Source organism: Camelina sativa, chromosome 7 (genome assembly GCF_000633955.1).
Source record: "Camelina sativa cultivar DH55 chromosome 7, Cs, whole genome shotgun sequence".
In the NCBI taxonomy this organism is placed as follows: Eukaryota; Viridiplantae; Streptophyta; class Magnoliopsida; order Brassicales; family Brassicaceae; genus Camelina; species Camelina sativa.
In genome coordinates, this window is record NC_025691.1 from 10,085,335 (window position 1) to 10,107,934 (window position 22,600).

At 33.4% G+C, this 22,600-nt stretch overlaps 1 protein-coding gene across 1 annotated transcript; it reads left to right on the forward strand.

Annotated features, from left to right (window-relative positions):
• LOC104704493 (phosphoglycerate mutase-like protein 2) lies at nt 4,179–5,993 on the forward strand. The gene is made up of 6 exons (XM_019227598.1): nt 4,179–4,256; nt 4,428–4,489; nt 4,558–4,665; nt 4,812–4,891; nt 5,063–5,222; nt 5,898–5,993. The coding sequence occupies exons 2-6, from the start codon at nt 4,430–4,432 to the stop codon at nt 5,982–5,984; spliced, it is 495 nt and encodes a 164-aa protein (XP_019083143.1). The 5' UTR covers nt 4,179–4,256; nt 4,428–4,429; the 3' UTR covers nt 5,985–5,993.

The window sequence follows — 22,600 nt, forward strand, 5'->3', positions numbered from 1 at the left end:
CAGTGAATGTTAGGCCCTTCCGTTATCCACATGCCCAAAAAGAGGAGACTGAAAGGCAGATAGCGGTGATGTTAGCCGCGGGAATCATCAGGGAAAGCGGTAGTCCATTCTCCAGTCCGGTGTTGTTGATGAAGAAGAAAGATGGAAGTTGGAGATTTTGTGTAGATTATCGATTCCTCAACAAGGCTACTGTACCTGATAGCTATCCCATATCGATGATAGACCAGTTGTTAGACGAGTTACATGGAGCCAGAGTCTTCTCAAAGTTGGATTTACGATCCGGTTACCACCAAATCCTGGTCCGAGCAGAGGACGTACCAAAAACGGCATTTCGATCCCATGACGGCCACTATGAGTTCCTGGTAATGCCATTTGGGCTTACAAACGCCCCTGCTACATTCCAATCTTTGATGAACGACGTGTTCCGTCCCTTCCTCCGTAAGTTTGTACTAGTGTTCTTCGATGATATACTAGTATACAGCCGCTCAGGATGAGAACACCAAGAACATCTCAGGGAAGTTCTCAGTACTCTACAGCGACACAAGCTCTACGCCAACCAGAAGAAGTGTCAATTCGGGAGTGAAGAATTTGCTTACCTGGGTCATGTGATCTCATCAAAAGGGGTATCGGCGGATCCTAGCAAGATCAGTGCCATGGTTGAATGGGAAGCTCCAACGAACGTGAAGGCACTGAGAGGTTTCTTAGGACTCACCGGTTACTACAGAAAATTTGTTAAGGGGTATGGAGACATTGCTAGACCACTCACAGAGTTACTTAAGAAAAACCAGTTCGAGTGGAGTAAGCAGAGAGAAGAAGCTTTCAACAAGCTCAAAACCGCCATGACTACGGTTACGGTACTGTCACTGCCATATTTTAAAGAAGTATATGTGGTGGAGTCTGATGCTTCAGGCACAGGGCTTGAAGCAGTGTTGATGCAGAAGGGAAAACCCATTGCTTACTACAGCCAAACACTGACCGGCAAGCAAAAGCTTAAGTCCATATATGAAAGAGAGCTTATGGCTATTGTCTTTGTAATCCAGAAATGGCGACATTACTTGTTAAGAAGGAAGTTTCTGGTGAGGACGGATAAAAAAAGCCTAAAGTTCTTGTTGGAGCAGCGTGAAATCAATATGGAGTACCAGCGGTGGTTGACCAAGTTGCTGGGATTTGATTTTGATATTCACTACAAACCAGGCTTGGAGAACAAAGCTGCGGATGCTCTGTCTCGCAAAGAGGTGCTACCAGAGTTGTTTGCTCTCTCTGTTCCTGCAGCCATACAACTGGAAGAGATATGTGCAGAAGTGGACAGGGACCCGAACTGCAAAGCATCATCAACGACCTTCGAGAAGATGGAGGTTCGTATCCTGATTATTCTCTGGTCCAGGGGAGGCTTCTACGACAAGGGAGGTTGGTGATTCCTAAGTCATCTGCGATAACGGGACTGATCATGAGAGAATTCCATGATGGAAAGTTTGGCGGTCATGGTGGTGTGCTTAAAACACAAAAGAGGATTGGGGAGTTGTTTTATTGGGAGGGAATGATGACTGACATTAGGAAGCATGTAGCGGCGTGTCAAGTGTGTCAGCGTTACAAATATTCTACCTTGGCCCCGAATGGATTACTGCAACCTCTACCAATTCCTGAGAAAGTGTGGGAGGACATCTCCATGGATTTTATAGAAGGATTGTCAAAATCACGAGGCAACAATGCGATCTTGGTGGTGGCGGATCGGTTGTCTAAGTATGCTCATTTTCTGTTAATCAAGCATCCCTTCACTGCGACAGATGTGGCTAACTTGTTTATCCAGGAGGTATTGAGGTTACACGGCTTTCCTAAGTCCATAGTGTCGGATCAAGACAAGGTTTTCACCAGGCAGTTATGGAAAGAGTTGTTCCGCCTAGCAGGTACCAACTTATGCTTCAGCACGACTTACCACCCTCAATCCGATGGGCAAACAGAAGTCACCAACCGGGGATTGGAGACATATCTACGTTGTTTTGCTGGAGAACAACCCCGGACATGGGCTAAGTTCCTCTCATGGGCTGAGCTCTACTATAACTCCTCCTACCACTCAACCATCAAAATGACACCATTCCAAGCAGTGTATGGACGAGAGCCACCAACCTTGGTCAAATACGAGAACGGTTCCACCTCCAACGCTGACTTGGAATCGAAGTTGATGGAGCGAGATGCAGTGTTGAGCCTGATCTTAGAACACCTTCACAAAGCTCAACAGCGGATGAAGAAGAGAGCAGACATACATCGCACAAAGGTCAACTTCGAGGTGGGGGACCAAGTCTATCTCAAGATGCGTCCCTTTCGTCGTCGCTCACTGGCCCGGAGGATAAATGAGAAGTTGGCTGCACGTTTTTATGGTCCTTATCGGGTGGAGGCAAGAGTGGGAAAAGTTGCATATCGCCTGAAACTGCCGGAGGAAGCAAAAATATACCCTACATTTTATGTTTCCCAACTTAAGAAGGCGATCGAGGATCAGGTGGTTGCCACGACTGTACCAGTTCAGTTATTCGAGGATGGGGTACTAGAGGCTGAACCAGAGGCAGTGCTGGATCATCGCAAGAATCCTGTTTCAGGACAAGCTGAGGTTATGATCAAATGGAGAGAATTACCAGCTTATGAGTGTTCGTGGGAATGGGTCAGCTCAATGAAAGGACAATTCCCAATATTCGACCTTGAGGACAAGGTAAATTTCAAAGGGGGGGGGGGGGGTAATGATACGTATGAGACTCTACATCCTCCTATCCTCTATCAGTACCGAAGGAAGATGAAGAAAGGCTCAAGTGGCTAAGAGTCCATCAAGTGGATCCAGTAGCTCCAAGAAGTAGTAGTGGATCTTGGAGAGAAAAATTATCTAAAGTAAAGAATAAGAGTCACTATCCTTCTGCAGAGGATTGTAACGGATCTTTTGTGGGGACAGAGGTCTCAAGAGTAGTACTTATGTAGTAGGTTGGGGAAGGGTTGTTTTTATCTATCTTTTGGGTGAAACATTGTAAGGGGGAGGGGAGAGACTCCATTAAACATTTCTCTTGGTTGTTACCGTTGTCTTTTATCAAAGAGTACTTTCTTATTATTGTCGTTTGTTCTGTTCGAGGTTTTCTTACATTCAAAACGTATCAGGTAGCTTCAATCATTCCTGCTGTAATGTCTTTAAAACTCTATTAAATGTTGAAGTAAGAGAACAAAACCATTAGAATGATTATTATGACTAAGAGGAGCGGAACTTGGAAGTATTGAATTTGTTTACTCTTTTCTGGAGTTGAAGCAGATTCAAAATCTATTAGAGAAGAGTCTTGATTTTTAAGTAATATTATGTTTCTTGGTGTTGGTGTTATGAGCTACAGTGATGAGCAGTATTTATAGAGCTAAGAGGAGACTATAGGGTTTAAAGTGAGATTAGAGATATTCTTGTTGACCAAGCTAAATTATAGATATGATGGAGATAGTTTCGGGTAGTTTGTATAACTGCATGTGTGATTTTGAAAATATATGGAATTAGATTTTAGAAACTAATATTGCGATTATAATTATCTAGATATGGCGTCAAGATAGTTTGCTTTATTTTAAGAAGGTTAATTATGAATTTGATGAAATATGTTATTAGATATGGTTGTTTGAGGTTTGGGATGTTATATGGAGGTAATTTCGGGATTATATGATTAATGTAATCACTGATTTTGTGCAGTTTTAATGCCCAACAGAAAGAGTTGGTAGGTATTTAATATGATGTCGTCTGGATTTGCTTAAGAAAACACTATTTGGATACTCATGTAATATATCCAAGACCGGAATTGGGTAATCCCCAAACACTTAGATCCGCGAGTTTTGTTATGATATGATTATCTCTTTGCCCTCGATTTAGTTTTTTCTTTGTTCTTTTTTTTTGGACGTAGGGGTATTTCATGTCATACATGGTTTTATTGTTTTTTTTAAGCCTAAATGTGTTTTCCAATTAATAGTATAGATTAGTTTAAAACCAAGTTAAAAATATTAATGATGCCTATTGTGATATGAATGCTTAAAGCTAGCAAGTGGCATCAACGTTTATATAGTGGTTCCAAAAGTTGGTATTCTTGTTCTTGTAATAACAAAAATAAATAAAAGGAAAAGCAGAAATTATTCTTGGCCACTGATTCATTTTTAATTGTATAAAACTTCATCAATCAACAAACTCAATTCTTCCACATCCTCTCGGACCTCTCCTCTCCATTGTTATGGCAATATTCCTTCACAGAATCACAGTTACTTTCTCTTACGCTTACTATACTTGAAGTTTGTTTTAAATTTTAAATTTTATTTTTAAATTAAACGATTCAGAGTCAATGCTAAATGGTTTTGTTTCCCTTTATCCTTGTGTTATATAACTAATATTGAATTTATTGATTTCTTTTTTTTTTTGGGTACAAATTTAGATATGGAGGCTAAACCAAGCCAAGGCCTTTACCCACTACACCGTTGTAAAACCATACATCTGGTACGTGTTGTTACCGTTATTCTGATGTGGCTCTGTTTCTCAGATTCAGATTGAGCTCTTTTGTTTAGGTGAGGCATGCTCAAGGGGTTCACAATGTAGAAGGAGAGAAGAACTTTGATGCTTACTTATCTGAGGATTTCTTTGATGCCAATCTTACACCTCTCGGATGGCAACAAGTAAATTAGCATTAATTTAATTGGTTTCCATTAATTTAGTTTACTTTTTTAGCTATAGCTAGTTATGTAGTATGAAATATGAATCTGTACCGTTAATTTATAGTTTTATGCTTGTAGCTATAATCATGTACTCTGATATATTACAGGTTGATAATCTACACAAGCGTGTTAAGACAAGTGGGATATCCAAGAGGATTGAGTTGGTCGTTGTGTCTCCTCTCCTCAAGTAAAATACTAAACCCGTAAAGCTAAATCTGTTAGGCTTATTTGATATTTTCATGGATGAGACAAGTCGTTTATAAACAACATGCTAAGCGATTTATGCATGTGTTACGTTGCCATTTAGCTCATTTGAGAGTAGTTTGTGAATTCACCTCAATACTTGTTTTTGTTTTAGGACTTTGCAAACTGCCGTTGGAACTTTTAGTGGGGAATACAAAGATGGTGTTGATGCACCTCCGCTTATGATCGCAGGTGCAGGAAACAGCGATCGTCATGCTATTGGGAGCTTAAATTGTCCACCGTTCATTGCAGTTGAATCTTGCAGAGAGTATTTGGTATGGACAAGTAGCACTTAGCACTGAAACGGGTACGGACTCAGGAAACGGGGACGGGAACGGGGACCGAAAACGACAAACATAAAATTTATGGATACGGGGACGGCATGGGTATGTCAATAAAAATACCTATAGGATACAAATATATAAGAAACCACACATATATAAGACTCTACATAAAAAAAAATACAAGTGTGTATTACTATCCTCTATACTTGTGTATATGCCCAAGACTGATTCTAGCTTACGTTTCATGGTTATCCATCAAACACTAAGCTCTAAACATATTTGAAGTAAAAGAGATGAGGACTAAACAGAGGATATAGGAAACAATGAACATGTATAGTAATGTCAAATCTTAAGAAATCAAACTTAAATGATATTTCCTATTCTTTTATGTTTTATTTGGAAGAAAAATAAGTGAATAAGTCGTCGAAACGTTTCAGAAACGTTTCTGAAACCCTATTACCGCCGTCCCCAAAACTGCCGCCGTCCCTGCCCTGTTAGAAACGTCTCAGAGACGTTTTTTTGCCGTTTTGTCGAGAAGTCTCCGTACCCGGGACGTTTCCCATACGGGAGACGTCATCAAAATGCCGTCCCCATGCATCATACCGTATGATTACTTACCTTTTGCATTATCATTTTCTTGAGATTAAAACTTTGTTATGGTTGCAGGGTGTTCATCCTTGTGACAGAAGAAGCAATATCACCAAGTACCGCGAGTTATTTCCTGCAGTTGATTTTTCATTGGCGAGTACCTAGTTTGTAGAAAATCTAATCTTCTTTCTTTTGGACCGGGCTTGGTCTTTTTCTTATATTTTCACATTTTTACATATCTGTATACAGATAGAAACAGAGGAAGATGTTTTGTGGAAGCCTAAAATCAGAGAGGAGAACCAAGAACTTGCGGCCAGAGGCATGAGGTTCCTGAATTCGTGCTAATATATATTTTGTGTCAATGTTTTATTTTGACATAAAGAGTTTAAATTCATGATAATTTTGGCATGATTTTCTAAAGTCATAGCGGATTCTTGCAACAAACATTGAACTTATTTGGAAATGATTGTGATCCAACCGTGAAAAATGAGATTTCTGCTCAGTAATACTACTCTCTTTGTTTTACTGTTTCTACAACCGCGTATGAACATTTGGTATAAAAAATTTGTGTTTTCAATAACTCAATTTCTTCTGATTGTTGTAGTTATGCCAATTGTGAGATCCGTTCAGTTGTTCTGGTGGATAAATGGTAAGTTTGTTCAATCATCAAGCATTCATATATTTGATACATTTCACACATGCATGTGAGTCTTATTATTTGTTGTTGAAATGAAGCATGGACGGTTCGGATCCGCCAGTTACCAATTATCTTCGGGAGAAGATCTTCCTAGTGATATTGCTCAAATGCCGAGCCAAAAGTAGAGCCAGTGGAACGTTAAATGTTTTCACATTCTCCACACAAATTTGGAGAGGCAAAAGTGATGAGAGTTATGTTAAACCTTATCTGAATCTCGGAATTATTTATGCTATTAACAACCAAACTCAAACCGACCCAAACCAAACCCAATCCTACAATCCAACCATTCGGTTATGTTTCTTCTCAGCCCAAATGATTCGGTTCGGTTTGGTTTAAAACCGAACCGAACCAATAACCCAATGTGTTTCTTAAATTAATTAATAATATTATTGAAATTATAAATATGTGATCTTATCTACTACCACTTGCAATTAGTTTCAATTTTACTTTATTTTACTTTTCTAATAAAATTAACTAAATATAAATATAGATTTAATTATATATAATATTAGGTATTAATTTTAATTTTCTGTATTTTCTAATTTATTTGATTAATTAACTAATATAAAATCAAATCAATAAAATTTTGTTACATTAATTATTTTTTAATCCGAATTAAAACCGAACCAAACTAAATCCAAACCAAACCGAACCAAACATAAACCGACTCGAACACAAACCAAACCAAACTAACTTTGGTTGAGTTTGGTTAGAGTTTTACCAAAACCGAATAAACCAAACCGAACTAAACCCAAACCGAACCCGATCTTAAACCGAAATGCCCACCTTTCCTTAATAAAAGTTCTATATAATTTGTTTCCTTAATTTGTTTTGTTTTTTATTTTAATTTTGATTTATTTTTAAAAATATGATATAACATCCCTACTATTAAAAGAAAAGTTGTTTATAAAACTAACCTTAGTTTTGTAAAGAATTACATCCAAATGCCATTGGAGTTATGACAAAAAATGATCAAAACGAAAATTTTCTCCACTCAGAAACGGATAAACTCGCCGGTCAAAATGACCCGGTTATAATATTTCGGATCTTCTTCTTTAATCTGGACCATTGCTTCAGTTTGATCTTGGCCGTCAAAATTATAAAAAAAATATACGATCCTGATAAAAAAAAAGAATAAAATCATTAATGTTTAAATGGAGAGAATATCTATTTTCCTTTTCAGAAACCGTAATCAATTTAATATTTTCTAGATTTTATTATTTCAGAAATTTTAGGAAACAATAACAAACTATTTAATACCCAAAACCGAATTTAGATAACACAATATTGCCTATAAACATAATACTATACACATCCGATTACTTCATTTTTTTTGTTCTGAATTATGATGGTTGTTTTCTCTTCTTTTTCTTAATCCATATAGTCCTAAATTTCTTCTGATTTGTTTTAGTCCAATATAAAACTAAAAAATGCTATGTGTGTTTCTTCTCTTTACAACCAGCTTTGTTATGAGTTTTAGTCAACGTTTCGTTCGACCAAATATATGGGAGTTGATTTATTTTAATAATTTATTTTTACATGGAAAAAAAAATTTCATCGGTTTTTTATATTTTAGAAAAGTTAAGTTAGATTTGTTTGTGATACTTTTAAGATGAACTGTTTGTTTTTTCTTTTCAAAGGATTTTCAAGATAAAAAATATTGTGATGTTTCAAGTTTGAGCCATTATAATGTCCAATTTTTTTTCTTTTTTATTATTCTGCTATAAACTACGGTAATGTTAAAAAAAATATTATATATTACTTTAATGTTTTTCTATCATTTATTTATTTTTTTAAAATTTGAAAAAAGTAAACTGTAGTATAAATATTTATATTATATTTGATTATACCAAATTTTAAGTTGGATTTTTAACATAAATTATTTGATTGCATGTCCTATAATTATGGTGTTAATTGGTATAAAATTCTATCATATGATTATGAGAGTTATCAAATAACAAACAAACTTGGTTACCAAGTATTAAAACAAATGTGATATTTTGACATATTTAAAATATATATTTCTGGAGGAATAAATTTACTATATTACTGGAATTATAAATTAATAAATTTTGTTCTATTTAAAATATACTAAAATAATACTTACTTATCCTTACTTACTAGATTGATACTTACTAAATTTTGATATATTTCAAACATATTATTTCTTAATTACTTACCCTACTAAATTTCAAACATCATAACGTTGCAGTTTCAATAATTTTTGAAAATTTAAATTAAATAGGATTAATTTTTTAAAATTTGGTAACAAACTTTTTTAAAAATCAAGGATATTTTAAAATTAATACTAATATATTCCCTTTTTTATCATCAATCTAACTTTTTAATCAAATTCAAATTTTTGAATTCGATTTTTGATTTGTACTTAGCTTATAATCAAAAATCTTTGAATATAGACTAATAATTAATATAAAAAGTTGATCTATAGCAAATCAAAATTATTAACTTTAATAATATATAATTTATTATATTCCAAGATTTCTCCACAAATTTAGCTATACATAAAAGAGAAATTAATTGTATTTGATTCAATAATAAATGTTACCACCATTAGCGGCTATATTAACAAAACCATTCCTTAAAATTAGTTATCAAAATCCAAAATCTCTGCATAAAAACGAAGGAACATAACAATTCAATCATAAATGTTGCGCATCTTCAGCGGCTATCAACTAATAAATCATTAAAAAAAGTTACCAAAATCGCGTAGAAACTAATTTGGAAAATACATAATTGATTCATTACATGGTCTAAATATTTAAAATAAGGCAAATAATCGAAAAAAATCACAACACTTCCTATACTTAAGTTTTATTCTATGGCATATTCTTTACTTATACCATACCTAAACATTCAAAATTAAAACATAAATTTTTACCAAAATCGAATAAAAAGACGGACTGAAAATCTTTAATTATAAGATTTTTTAAATATACTATTAATATAATCGGAATTATATTAATGTTTATACACATAATTTCATATCAGAAAATGTAAATTAATTCTGATGAAAAGTCCAATCTATTTATGGTATTACGATGAGAAGTAGTGGACATGAGACATAAATGGGTTATTCGTATAATGGAAAATATTTTACTTTAAACTTCGAGAGAATTTCACTAACACTATAAACCTTTAAATTGATTTTACTAACACTTTGAAACTATAAAATGATTTTACTAACACTTTCAACCTTAAAAATAACTTTCATTTTTGTACCGCCATTTAAAATAACGGAATAGTAATATCCATCAACGCGAAATAGTTAAACTATGTTGGTTTAATTTAAATTTTAATTAGTTTTAGTTTTTATAAATAAATAAAAAGATACAAAATAAATTTGTGTTCATCTTCATTGTAGACAAAACTTTTACGACATTACTCTTCACATTATCAATCTTTTTAATAAATGCATCTCCACTGGATTCTGATTCAAATTGATTGACTTCTCATTAGAAACCAATGAATCTTCTACATATATTGTCATCTTCAATTTTACATTTGTCAGATGTTTTAACCTTACCTCTGATTCTTCATTTTTTTTGCTTTGATGTATTTTTAATTTTTTTTTATCAATCGTCATAAATAATTAAATTAAATTAAATTAATTAAACAAGTACTTAAATCAAACCAGCATAGTTTAACTATTTCACGTTGACATATATTACTGCTCCGTCATCTTTCGGGGCGGTACAAACATGAAAGTTAGTTTTAAGGTTTAAAATGTTAGTGAAATCATTTTAAAGGTTTATAGTGTTAGTGAAAATATCTCAAGGTTTAAAGTGCTACTCAATGACACTTTGAAGGTTTAAAATGTGATTTACCCTATCAAGAATTATCTTAAGAAAGGTATTTTGAGAATTTTGGCTATTTTTAAAAATATTTTGAGAGTTTTTGAGAATTATAATTTCTACTAACTATATAAGGCGAGATGGGATGAGATTGGACGAGATTTCACATCCCGTAACAAAATTACTTTAAGATTTTCAACAAATACGGGCTGTGTTTAGTTATTATTGCAGATTACCAAAAAAAATTGTAAATTTTCCAGTTAGTGAAGATGATGATCATGTTTATTTTTGGTACAGGTTGCAGTATTCTACTTGTACACTAAAATATTGACCAAACACCGTAAAAGAGTAGCCAACTAATTTTTATGGAAAAATACTACTATTATACAGTTAGAAATAGTATATATACAATGAAACAGGTAAATTCGATGAAAAAAATATATTAAATATTTTTTTTAAAAAGGACATAAATTTTAGATAAAAGTACAAAAATTAAAGTGAAGTGACCTTAGTGCAGTGGCATGAGGTAAGTCCATTTGTAGAAGGCACCATCACACCCGGGATCGAGTCTCGGTTCCTAAAAATATAGGAATTTGGCTAATGGGCCGGCCAGTTGTGGCCCATTGGTTGAAACAAAAAAGTACAAAATAAAAAAATATAGGTAGATAAATTCAAGTGTCAAGCTTTCACAAAAAAGTACAAAATAAAAAAATATAGGTAGATAATATGCAACATGTAATTAACGACTTTAAAATGGGCACGTTAAAATTTTTTAAAAAATAATTATATAATTTTTGAAAATTATAATTTTTGGATAATTTTAACTAACTAGAAAAAAATATTCAACGGAGAAATCTGGTATCCCGACTAAATTTCTTACCCAATCACTTTTAGTAAATATTATTTGACGAGTAATTATTTAACAGAAAATGAACATAAGATAAAAAAAATTCAGATGGATATGGGATGAGACGTGACGAAAGGGGATGGGTTAGGACGTGAGGGGGTAGGACAGGACTGGACGTATTTTGCTTTCTAAAGTAAATACGTTTTGGTTTAAATGTTTTAAAATTTACATGAAAAATAACGCACCTATGCTTAGCACCCGTGTTAATATTATTCGTAGTCATTTAACGAATTTAAAATTTGTATGAAATATTGTGTCCCGTGCTGTGGCACGGATTACTACCTTGAAACGAGTATTTTGGATATTTTTGAAAATATTTTGAGATTTTTTGAGAATTATAATTTCTACTAACTATATAAATTAAAGATACAAATGGAGAATACATGTATTTCATTTAAATTTCTTAGCCAAAATTTATTAATAATATTATTATATTGATAATTATTTAAGTCACACTTTAATATAAATCTAAAATAAAATAAAAAATTTCAATTAAACCATAAATAAAACACATTTAATCATATACATTTAACTCACACTTTAATATTAAAAAAAAAGCATTAACTATATTTCACCACTCAATTTTATTCAAAACACAATAAATTAGAATTAACTCTCATACATTTTAGTTTCCTAATTGTAACTCTCATCACTTCCCATCCTATAAATACTCATATTTTTAATTTTCTCATTCTCTTTCACTTTATCTTAGATATTATACACTTTTTTGTGTTTTTTTGTTGGTTGTTGTTGTATGTGTTAAAAAAAATGAAATATCGTTTTAAAAGCTTAATTCTATATTTTAATTTTAGAGACTATATGATATGTATCTTAATTTTTTTTTTGATTTTTTGAAGATTCATCTCTATTCTCTGCAAAACAAGCATTCTCAAAATCAACCGATTAAAACTTACAGACCATTTGTCCATATGTCAAAATCCAAATATTATCACTTAACGAGTCCATATTATAAATAACTTTTGTACATACAACTAGCCTAGATTTTAAAGTTAATTTTTTTTGCTCAACTGTAGCCCTACATTCCTCCTATCTCCAAGCTAAATTACCAAAAATTTCCAGAAAAAGTAGTAATGTCTAAACTATCCAATAACATGAACAACACATCCACTTCTGAATCCCAATAGTTCAAGAACCAACGCTTTATTGGGTGATTAATCACTTATTTAGAATAGATATATTTTATATGTAGGTTATACTATATTATAGGAAAAAAGATTGCTAGCTACACGAAGTATGCGAGAACGCATGATCACACATGCCAAGTATAATATTGTACTCCCAACTACACGAACTAGATGTATTGTATGACCACATGCATAAACTATATGATGTCATGTGGTTAATATCATAAACATACAATTCCGATACACTGGTTGACTTACTCCGGCATTGACCAAAATTGACCAAAAAAATATTCTAATTTTTTTTATGTATACTATTAAAAACCAAAAAATATAAATTGCTATATGAAATAGTTTATAGTTTTTTAAAAAAAATTAAGACATATTCTATATTATATAACCAAATATTTTGTTTACATCTTTAATGTATACATTCTTATAATTAGTAATTTTTATTTTGAAGCTAAACTAATAGTCAACATTTTTACAGTCAAATATATATATATATATATATATATATATATATATATCAGAAATGCAGTCAAATATATTATTTTGCAAAATATTTTTTTTGGATCTTCTATCTTCTATATATTAAAAAGAAATATTGTGTGTTTTTGTTGTTTACAATCAAATATATTTCTTTATTTTTTGTGGAAAAAATGTATTTAAATAAATCAAATAATAAGTTGATGTTTTTAATTGCAATAGAAAAAATTAACTATTATAAGACTGGATAAAATAACATATATACAATATATTTTCTATTGCAAAACTTAATAAAAGTGAAATGAAAAAGCCTTAATATTTTTTCAGATATTATAATAATTCTTAATAAAAGTGAATTATAAAAAATTTCAATAGTTCTAATGATTTTGATATGTATTGGGTTTGATTCTAAGTATTTTTGTTGTAGAAATATTTTTTGTGGTTGAGAATATTAAATAATATTAATTTTCTATTTAGATAAATTAAGTAAGAAGTTGATGTTTTTAAATTAATAATGTTAAAATAAGTAGTTTTCTTATTTGATTTATTACAACAAGATTATCAGGTTTGAACTTAAGTTTTAATATCTTATGAATGATTTTTATTTCAATTTTATTTAAGTTTTGAAATTGAAAAAAAGGTAACTATTATAAGACTAAATGAATGGAAAATATATATATATATATATATATAATATATCTTTATTTTGGATCCATATATATTTTTAATTATTAAACACCATAAATGATTCCTAAATAATTAATTAATGTTTTTTTATTTTGGTTTCTAATACTAAAAACAAAAATGTTTTTGCCTATTTTTATTGGTCAACATCGGTCAATGCCTATGTTATATTCAGCTGCTATATTATATTCAGCTGCTACCATCAGCTAATTCCTATGTTTGACTCTAAAATACTACCAGAAAAAACAAATCAAAAATTGTTATCGAAGAATCTGATGAGAGTTTGGTGAGTAGGTGACAGTCTGATCGTGCCATGGAAGATGATGTGCCTAACACTCTCTCATTGAAGATACACAAAAAGATTTAATGTTTAAGCCTCTTTTCTCGTCAGCTTTGTTATGCTTTTTTATTTGATGGTTTGTTTTCCCTTGATTATAATATACACTTCAATAATTAACAAAAGTGTTTTGGTATTTCTCAGCATATAATAAACAAATTCCTCATATCTTTGTATTGTATTCTTATATATAAGGTTGAAGAAGATATCTGAGCTTTACGCACGCTGATACCACACAAACCAAGCTTACTACCCGTCCTACCAAGCTTAAATATTAAATTGTCACTCTATTTAAATTAATTTTTAATGCAAATCATCAGCCCAAACTTTTATGACTACTTTTAGTTTTAACTTCCAAAAATATTACAAATAAATATTACAATCCAAATTACAATAATTATAGTAGTCCCCATTTCTGAAATACAAATTAAGAGAATTATAATTATTTTTAAATTTCCAAAGCATATATTTGGGCTTATGATTTATTTACGTTAAAACTAAATTTGATAATTATATCCTAAATTATCAACAAAATCTTTCAAACAAAAATAAGGTCATCACCTATATAATTATGTGTTCTAATATCATACTTTAGACAATATATTATTTCCTCCCAAAAAGTTCTTATTAGCTATTAAATATTAATTCATGTGCTGATTAGGATAGAACAAATATATAGATGTGTCGTCATGATTTACCATGCTTTAAACTCTTCGTATATATTGTGCGTATTTTTATAATTTTTTTTAAAGTAAATATGATCATTCTGTACATACGAGGAATGGATGACATTGAAATACTTAAAAGTATTTTTTTTTCCAACCTCATAAACGTATATTTTTATACATGGTCAACTCCCAAAATTATTTATATAGGCAAATAATATTTTATTATTTGGAAAAGAGAATGACTATCGGATATTCAACTAAATGGAGGATGAACTCAGTTGTTTTATTCCAAAAGTACATGTGTTTAATTTATAACGGTATATTAAGAAGATTTGTAGGTGTAGTAGTGATATGCTGTGAATTGGCAAGCATTTACCAATAATAACTACTTCGAAAAAAACAATTTCCAAATATAATATTAATCAAATTTGATTTACACCAAAAAATTCATCATGAATATATTGCAAGCTGGTTACATCACAACCTAATTGTAGAATAGAAATAGTATAAGCTTTAATACATTTTCTAATCTAAAAAAACGAGCCTGAATAATAAAATTATTTTAAACTATGAGAATGGTTTTTACTTCTTTGATCATTTAAAAAAGAGTGAACAAATATATTTATACAAAAGGTAATGAAAAGAATACAAAAACACATAATAAAAATAAAATTAAATAAAAACTAAAAGGGAATGCCCATTATCAAATAACAAAAAAAAGTTCATTTACGAAACAATTCAATTTATAGAAACAAAAATATTTAAAAACAACAAACAATAACCTGTGCAACGCACGGGACTCTACCTAGTATGTAGATAAATTTAAGCATCAATCTTTCACTTATTTGGATAAGGATTGACTATGCGACATGTAATTAACCACTTCGGAATGGACACTTTGAGAATTTTGGTGTTTTCGAAAACAATTATATAAGTTTTAAAAATTATAATTTTTAGGATTATTTCAACTAACTAAATAAAAAAAAATTCAAAGTAGAACTCTGGTATCCCGTCTAAATTTCTTATCCAATCTCTTTTAGTAAAGATTGTCTAACAAGTAATTTTTTAAAAGGAAACGAACCTAAGATAAAAAAATTCTGATCGATATAGGACGAGACCATAATGGATGAGACGATACAAGATGATACAAGATGAGATTGGACAAGAGGAGATGGGTTAAAACGTGAGGGGATACGATGGGATTGTGACGTGTTTCCCGTTCCAAAATAAACATGTCTAGGTTTTTTTTTTAATTTACATAAAAATAGCGCACATATACTATAGCACCCGAGTTAATAGCATTTAAAATTTAAAATTTATATGAAAATATTTTACCCGTGCTATAGCACGGGTTCCTACTGGTTAATTAAGAGGGGTGAAGGAGAATTGTTCACCCCTAGAGGTGAATCCAAATTTTTTTTCATAGGGACAATTCTTGGGTATCACCCCTAGGGGTGAACTTCTCCTATTCACTCCCTTTAAATTAAGGAAACAAATCTTAATTAAGAAAACTATAGAAAATTCTTAGGTTCACCCCTAGGGGTGAACCACTCTCATTCACTCCCTCTTAATTAACCAATCAGAATACAACAATATGTCATGTCATAATATATTGTAAAAATAAATCAAAAACTAAAATAAAAAGACAAAACAAATTATGTAGATCTTTATTAAGAAAACTATGTCGGTTTAGGTTTATAAAAGAGGATTAGGGTTTAAATTTGTAATTTTAAAAATTATATATTGGTTTGGGTTTATAAAAGAATGATTAGGATTTAGATTTAATAATTAAACAAAATTATATGTCGGTTTGGGTTTACAAAAGAGTGGTTAGAGTTTAGATTTTACAATTAAACAAAATTATATGTCGGTTTGGGTTTACAAAAGAGTGGTTAGGATTTAGATTTTACAGTTAAACGAAATTATATGTCGGTTTGAGTTTACAAAAGAGTGGTTAGGGTTTAGATTTTACAATTAAACAAAATTATATGTCGGTTTAGGTTTACGAAAGAGTGGTTAGGGTTTAGATATTACAATTAAACGAAATTATATGTCGGTTTGGGTTAACAAAAGAGTGGTTAGGGTTTAGATTTTACAATACGAAATTATATGTGGGTTTTAGTTTACAAAAGAAGAGTTAGAGTTTAGATTTTATAATTAAACAAATTTTATGTCGGTTTGGATTTACATAAGAGTGGTTAGAGTTTAGATTTTACAATTAAACAAAATTATACGTAAGTTTGAATTTATAAAAAATGGTTAGGCTTTAGATGTGATAATTAAAAATTATAATAAATATTAAAATTAGCAAATTTAAAATTGATTGATCTACAGAATTTGGGACAATTCTTGGGTACGTACAAGTCTTGAAATAGACTTCGCTTAGGCCTACCGTGAGTCGCAAGAGAACCCGAGCCGCCGCCACGGTTCAAAAAAAAATATGCAAACCGGTTCAGCAGCATAAACTCTCTCGGTTTTTCCGGTTTGGCCGTTTTCTCCCGTCTCAACAATACGGTGCTTTAAGATGGAGTGACTAACAAGTAAAGCCAGCATCCGATCCAACAAAGCCGGTGCCTGCGGATTGGTGGGTTTGGTTGGGAGACGAAGTGCAATGTCAGAAGACGAGAGCCACACGCCTTCATCTATAGCAGCAATTGTGTCGATGACGCCAAGCTCCAAGGCGGCTTTGAAAACCATGGGGAAGGCCACAGTGTACAAGATCTTCCCCATGGTTTCAAGCTCACTGTTTCTTTGTCAAATTGTTGGTCTTCCTTGATTAGACCCGGTTTAAGGGATGTGGTTAAGGGGTCTTGAGATGGTTTGCCATTGTTGAAAATTTGAGAAAGATAGGTAGCAATGCTGCAAACTTATAGAGATAGTAAGAGAAAGCTGAACGTTGTCGTTCACTCTTGCTATCATTTTATAGGAGAAGCCTCGAAGCTGTCTATCTCCACACACAAGATTATGCCGAGATATTTGTTTGCATGCGGATTAATAAAAGCATGCATAACCTAAATTTGTCTAAGAAAATTAAACTAATGTCTAGATTTTGTTTCCATCGAGTCTTGGAGTGGTAGCACGGATGGCAGATTCTCTGTGAAGTCTGTATATGCTCTCTTGACTCAGGACTCCCTTCCTGGACATCGATGGGGGAACATTTTTGAGCGGGTATGGAGAGTTACTTTTTTGAGCGGGTATGGAGAGTGACTGCTCCAGAGCGTGTGAAGACCTTTTTATGGCTTACCGGAAATCAGGCTCTGATGACAAATATGGAGAGATACCGTAGACATTTAAGTGATTCGAGTGTTTGTACTGTTTACAAAGGGGGGGGGGGGGGGGGAGTCCATAATACATATACTGAGAGATTGTCCTGCGATAATGGGGTTTGCCAGAGATTGGTTCCTACACGATCCACGGTTGAGTTTTTTTCTAAATCGCTCCTTGAATGTTTATTTGCCAATCTAGGGAGTCGGAAGTTAATGGGTAACATTGAGTGGGCTACATTGTTCACTATGGTAGTTTGGTGGGGCTGGAAGTGGCGATGTGTTTAGTGAAAATCGAAAGTGCAGAGATAGGGTGAAGTTTGTGAAGGATGTGGCACGGGAGGTGCTGGCTGCTCAGTTTCAGCAGGGAGGCGAACAACGGCCTAGTCCACGGGTTGAGAGACTTATCTCGTGGAACTTTCCGTCGGTTGGTTGGATGAAGTTGAATACGGATGGAGCATCGCAGGGTAACCCGAGTTTGGCGACGGCTGGTGGAGTATTACGAGATAATGCAGGTCAGTGGTGTGCAGGTTTTGTGTTAAATATTGGGGTGTGCTTGACACCTCTCGCTGAACTGTGGGGAGTATATTATGGGTTGTATTTGGCTTGGGAGCATTGTGTGCTGTGTTTGGAGGTGGAGATAAACTCAGACATGGTGATCGGTTTTCTACGGACCCTGTGATTCACATCCGCTGTCCTTCCTAGTACAGTTGTGCTACGGCTTCATTTTGAGGGATTGGATAGTTCGCATCAAACATGTTTACAGCGAGACTAACCGTCTGTCAACGGGTTAGCGAACCACGCCTTTTCTTAACCTTTGGGATTTCAGAGTTTAGATACTTGTCCTGCTGTTGTGCACTCCATTCTTTTGGAGGACTTATCCGGGTTTGCGTGCCCGCGTAATGTTTGTGTTTAGTTTTGTGTTCTTCTTTTAATAATAATGTGGGAGACATTGTCTCCCCTCTCTTACCAAAAGAAAAAGATTTTGTTTCCATCGACTAATATCCAATAATTATGACGTCAAAGACGTACGCTAACATATATTAGTTACGTATATGATATGAGAAATTTCCTCGAAGAAAACTAAAAGTCTTTTTTTTTTTCAAACGCAACCTTGTTTTCATTCATCAGAACAGAAACCAAATACAAAGATAAGAGGAATATGAGATTCCAAAGTTTAAAATACAACAAGAAAGAGCACTACCCAATGCCAATATAAAAGAGATAAAGTGATAGAAACAGTTACTCGATAATGGTTTCTTGAGAGCTTTGAACCAAAAGCTATGACGCTTTTTGATACATATGAGATTAAGGATTATCAACAAGTCTTCCAAGAGCGAGTCAAAGGAGAACTGATTAGCCAAAGCCAAAAAACGAAATGGCGTTGGTGAAGGGGCCAAAGGAGCGCTTCTCGCCGGCACCAGAAGAACTACACGAGGTAGTGCTTTGACAAGGGTTTGAGCAAAGGTGATATTGCTCCATTGGTTGAGGTTGATTGCTAGAGTTGTCGAGGATTGAGAGTTGAGCTTAGACAAATCATAGCGTGTGGAAGTGGTGATGAGGGCATGTTGCTTGTACTCGTCATGAAAGCATGAAGGAGATGATACATTGGACAAGCTCAAGATCCTAGGTGAAGCTATTATAACCTGGATTCAGAATGGATAAGTGCAGGACCGTAATATAACATGTGGGTTCTCTCTCGCATGAAGTCCTCGGCGACTATGGAGATTAAGAAGTTCCACACAAAGTATGTAGCTGGTTTGCAGCAGAAAAAAATAAACCAGATTTGGGTTTTAAGCTTTTAGATGTGTGAGGGTATTTCCTGAAATAATAGTTTTGCATATGTGTGGTTTCGGTAATCAGGGCTAAGGATAATAAGGCCTGAAGAAACTTTGGTAACCACCTCTCCTTGAAGAGGGGATCATAATGCCGTTCTTCTTCATCCTTCTAAAAACATGAGAAGTAATCCTAAATGATTCTAAAGGCAAGGTTCTCAGATAATTGGGAGATGGGGACTTAAAACCTTTTTTTGTAAAGCTTAACCTCTCATGTTCAGATATCCTAGTGAATCTAATGGCAGGGTTCTCAGAGAAATTTTGGACAACCATAGGCAACAAAAGGGCGTTTTTTTCCGTTTGCAGTCTTCGAACAAAGGATAGTAAACGATACCTACATTGGCTAAGGATGGACAAGGGAAAAGTAAATACAGACCTGGGCTTTAGAATAAAACAGTTTGGATCACCTTTTTCAGACTGGGCTTCTGGTAGCTTAATGGGCCACAAGAGAATAGGCCCACCAGTTGGGAGACTGGGTTTCTTTTGGGTGGAAAAAAGTTGCTTGAGGAGCACCAGCTGTCGTACAAAGATGGAGGAGGATTTAGCTGTGAAGCAAACATCTCTAATGGAGGTAGGTCGGCGTTTGGCGGTGTAACCCGCCAAAGGCATTGGAGAAGAACCAAAGGCTGAATAATACCTCAGATATAGAGTTTATTGGTTCCACCATAGATGATTTTTGGGAAGAGATGATACAAGTTGGGGATGAAGAATGGAAATCGCCGGACACCATCTTCACCAAAGTTCTTAGGTTAGGTAAGGTTTGAAAGGGTTTCAAAAGGGGAAACAAAATAAACGATAAAGGAGAAAGAGCAAAAGGAGTATAGAGTAATGGAAAATAAAAAGAAAGAATTACTCAAATGTTATCCAAAAGTTGGTTTATTACTCATATCTATAAATTTTCTAAATATTACTCAAATGTTTAGTGTCCTGGGTGTAATTACAATTTACCCCTTAGGTTTAGTTTTTTGATTTTGAGTAAAAAAAAAAAATACACATCAGCAAATTAAAATACACATCATTTTCGATTTTCCACGTCACTAAACAGTTTTTTTTCAGAATCGACTTGCTTTTTCTTGTTTATGTCAAAGAGGAAAACAAACAGTTTCCACTGTTCATAGCCCAAAAAAAAAAGACACCTCTCTCTCGTCGTCTCTCGTTGATTTTGTTGTCATTGTTCTTGAGCGGACAAATAAAAAGAAAAGTCTTTTCGTTTGAATCCCACACATAGAGATCTAATTATTGTTTCCCGTTGGTAAAGGTTAAGACTTTGTTCTCTCTCTCGCTTCTTTGAGTCGTTTCATATTCCCTTTTAATTTTTTCAAGTTTTATGTAATTGGGTATTTCTCGTTTACTCTCTAATACTATAGGATTCTTGGTCTCAACTTGTAAACTATTCAACCCTAATGCCTTTTATTCACAAATTTGATTGAGAAGGGTTTTAAAGTAAGACAGTTTTGATGCTTGTTGCTTAAAATTTTGATTTTTATTTTCAGTTGGTGATACAGGAAGTGCTTTTATTCTTTATCAATTGGGTTTTTGGAGAAGCAATATGAGCTGTGTGATTGGATTGATTTTATTTAAACTAGTTGTGTTCTTCTCTTTTGTGAGCTTCGTGTCGTTTCATATTCTCAGTTAGTCTTTGCTAACTTGTCGATTGAGGCTATTGGGGAGATTCTTGATGTGGACAGAACACTTTTGATTCACAGATTCATGCAAACTCTTCAACCTTAATGCTTTTTTCAAAGTTTTGGTTGAATAGTGATGACGAAGGGTTTTAAAGTGAGACACCTTTGGTTCTTGTTGCTTCAAGTTTTCATTTATATTGTCAATTGCGTTTTTGGGGAAGTAATATGAGCTGTGATTGAATTGAATAGCTCGATAAAGCTAGATTTTTTTAGACTGAGGATAGGTTTCTTGATTATTCCTAACAATTACATTAGCTATACATTTGGAGTCTTAAAACGACCCGACCCGTTTTTTTTTAAAATTAATAAATAATAAGTATAAATATAATATAAACTACAACTAATGGTCCCATACCCACTAGCCACCTATCCACAACCACAATCAACAGCGGATATAACAATACCAATAAATATCCAATAATAAAATAACCAATAATAATCCATAACAACAATCCAATAATCAAACATCATGAAACATGAAACCGGTAACCTAACAATGTTTCTAAGAACCAACTCTAGCAACCTAGCAACGCCAGACAACATACAATCGAGTCCTTAGAACATCAACCTCTTCATTTCCTTGATTCCACGATCACACTTTGCCTTTACCTGCACCACAAACACATATTGAGATGCATGAGTATTTGATAAACACTCAGTGAGGCAAGCAAAAATGATATCAATGTTCCAAACAATCAACAAACAAGACATACAAACCAGGAAATCAAACATCGTCTCGCTGGAAGGGAGGTGTCGACGGACACCAAGTGGTGTCGATCGACACTCCCTCTGCAATCGTGATCCGCTCAAAGCCGAGAGTCGAATCTCACTCCCAACCTCCTCCAAATTGCCCAATACTCATAACCCAAGCCAAATATGTCCATGGGAACCTGTATCAACCAATCTCAGCAAGAAAAACACACAAAACAACAACAAATAAGCAAAAACAATGAATCATAGGCTTAAATTAGCCATGGTCATGCACTCACTTCTTTGCAGGAAGATTCAGACCAACAGTAACGAATCCAACCTTCCTAGCAAGCTTCTAACTCTTTCCTAGCCTTGGATCTCTCAAGAACAGCAAGGAAATCTCCCAATCTCTCTCTAGAACCTCAAAACACTTTTCTCTCTTTTGTTTTCTAAAAAACGGCGTGAGACAAAACAAAACACGACCTAGGTCGTTTTCTCCCTTGAAAATCTCCGTTCAATGGTTTTCCCTAAACCAAACCGGTCCAAATCGATAATTAAATCGAACTGGTCGA

Bases quoted from the DNA above. Each gene is read 5' to 3' on its own strand.
- LOC104704493 (XM_019227598.1), top strand. From the start codon at position 4,430: ATGGAGGCTAAACCAAGCCAAGGCCTTTACCCACTACACCGTTGTAAA. The intron at 4,490-4,557 runs GTACGTGTTGTT...TCTTTTGTTTAG, and splicing joins GTTGTAAAACCATACATCTG to GTGAGGCATGCTCAAGGGGT. The intron at 4,666-4,811 runs GTAAATTAGCAT...GATATATTACAG, and splicing joins CACCTCTCGGATGGCAACAA to GTTGATAATCTACACAAGCG.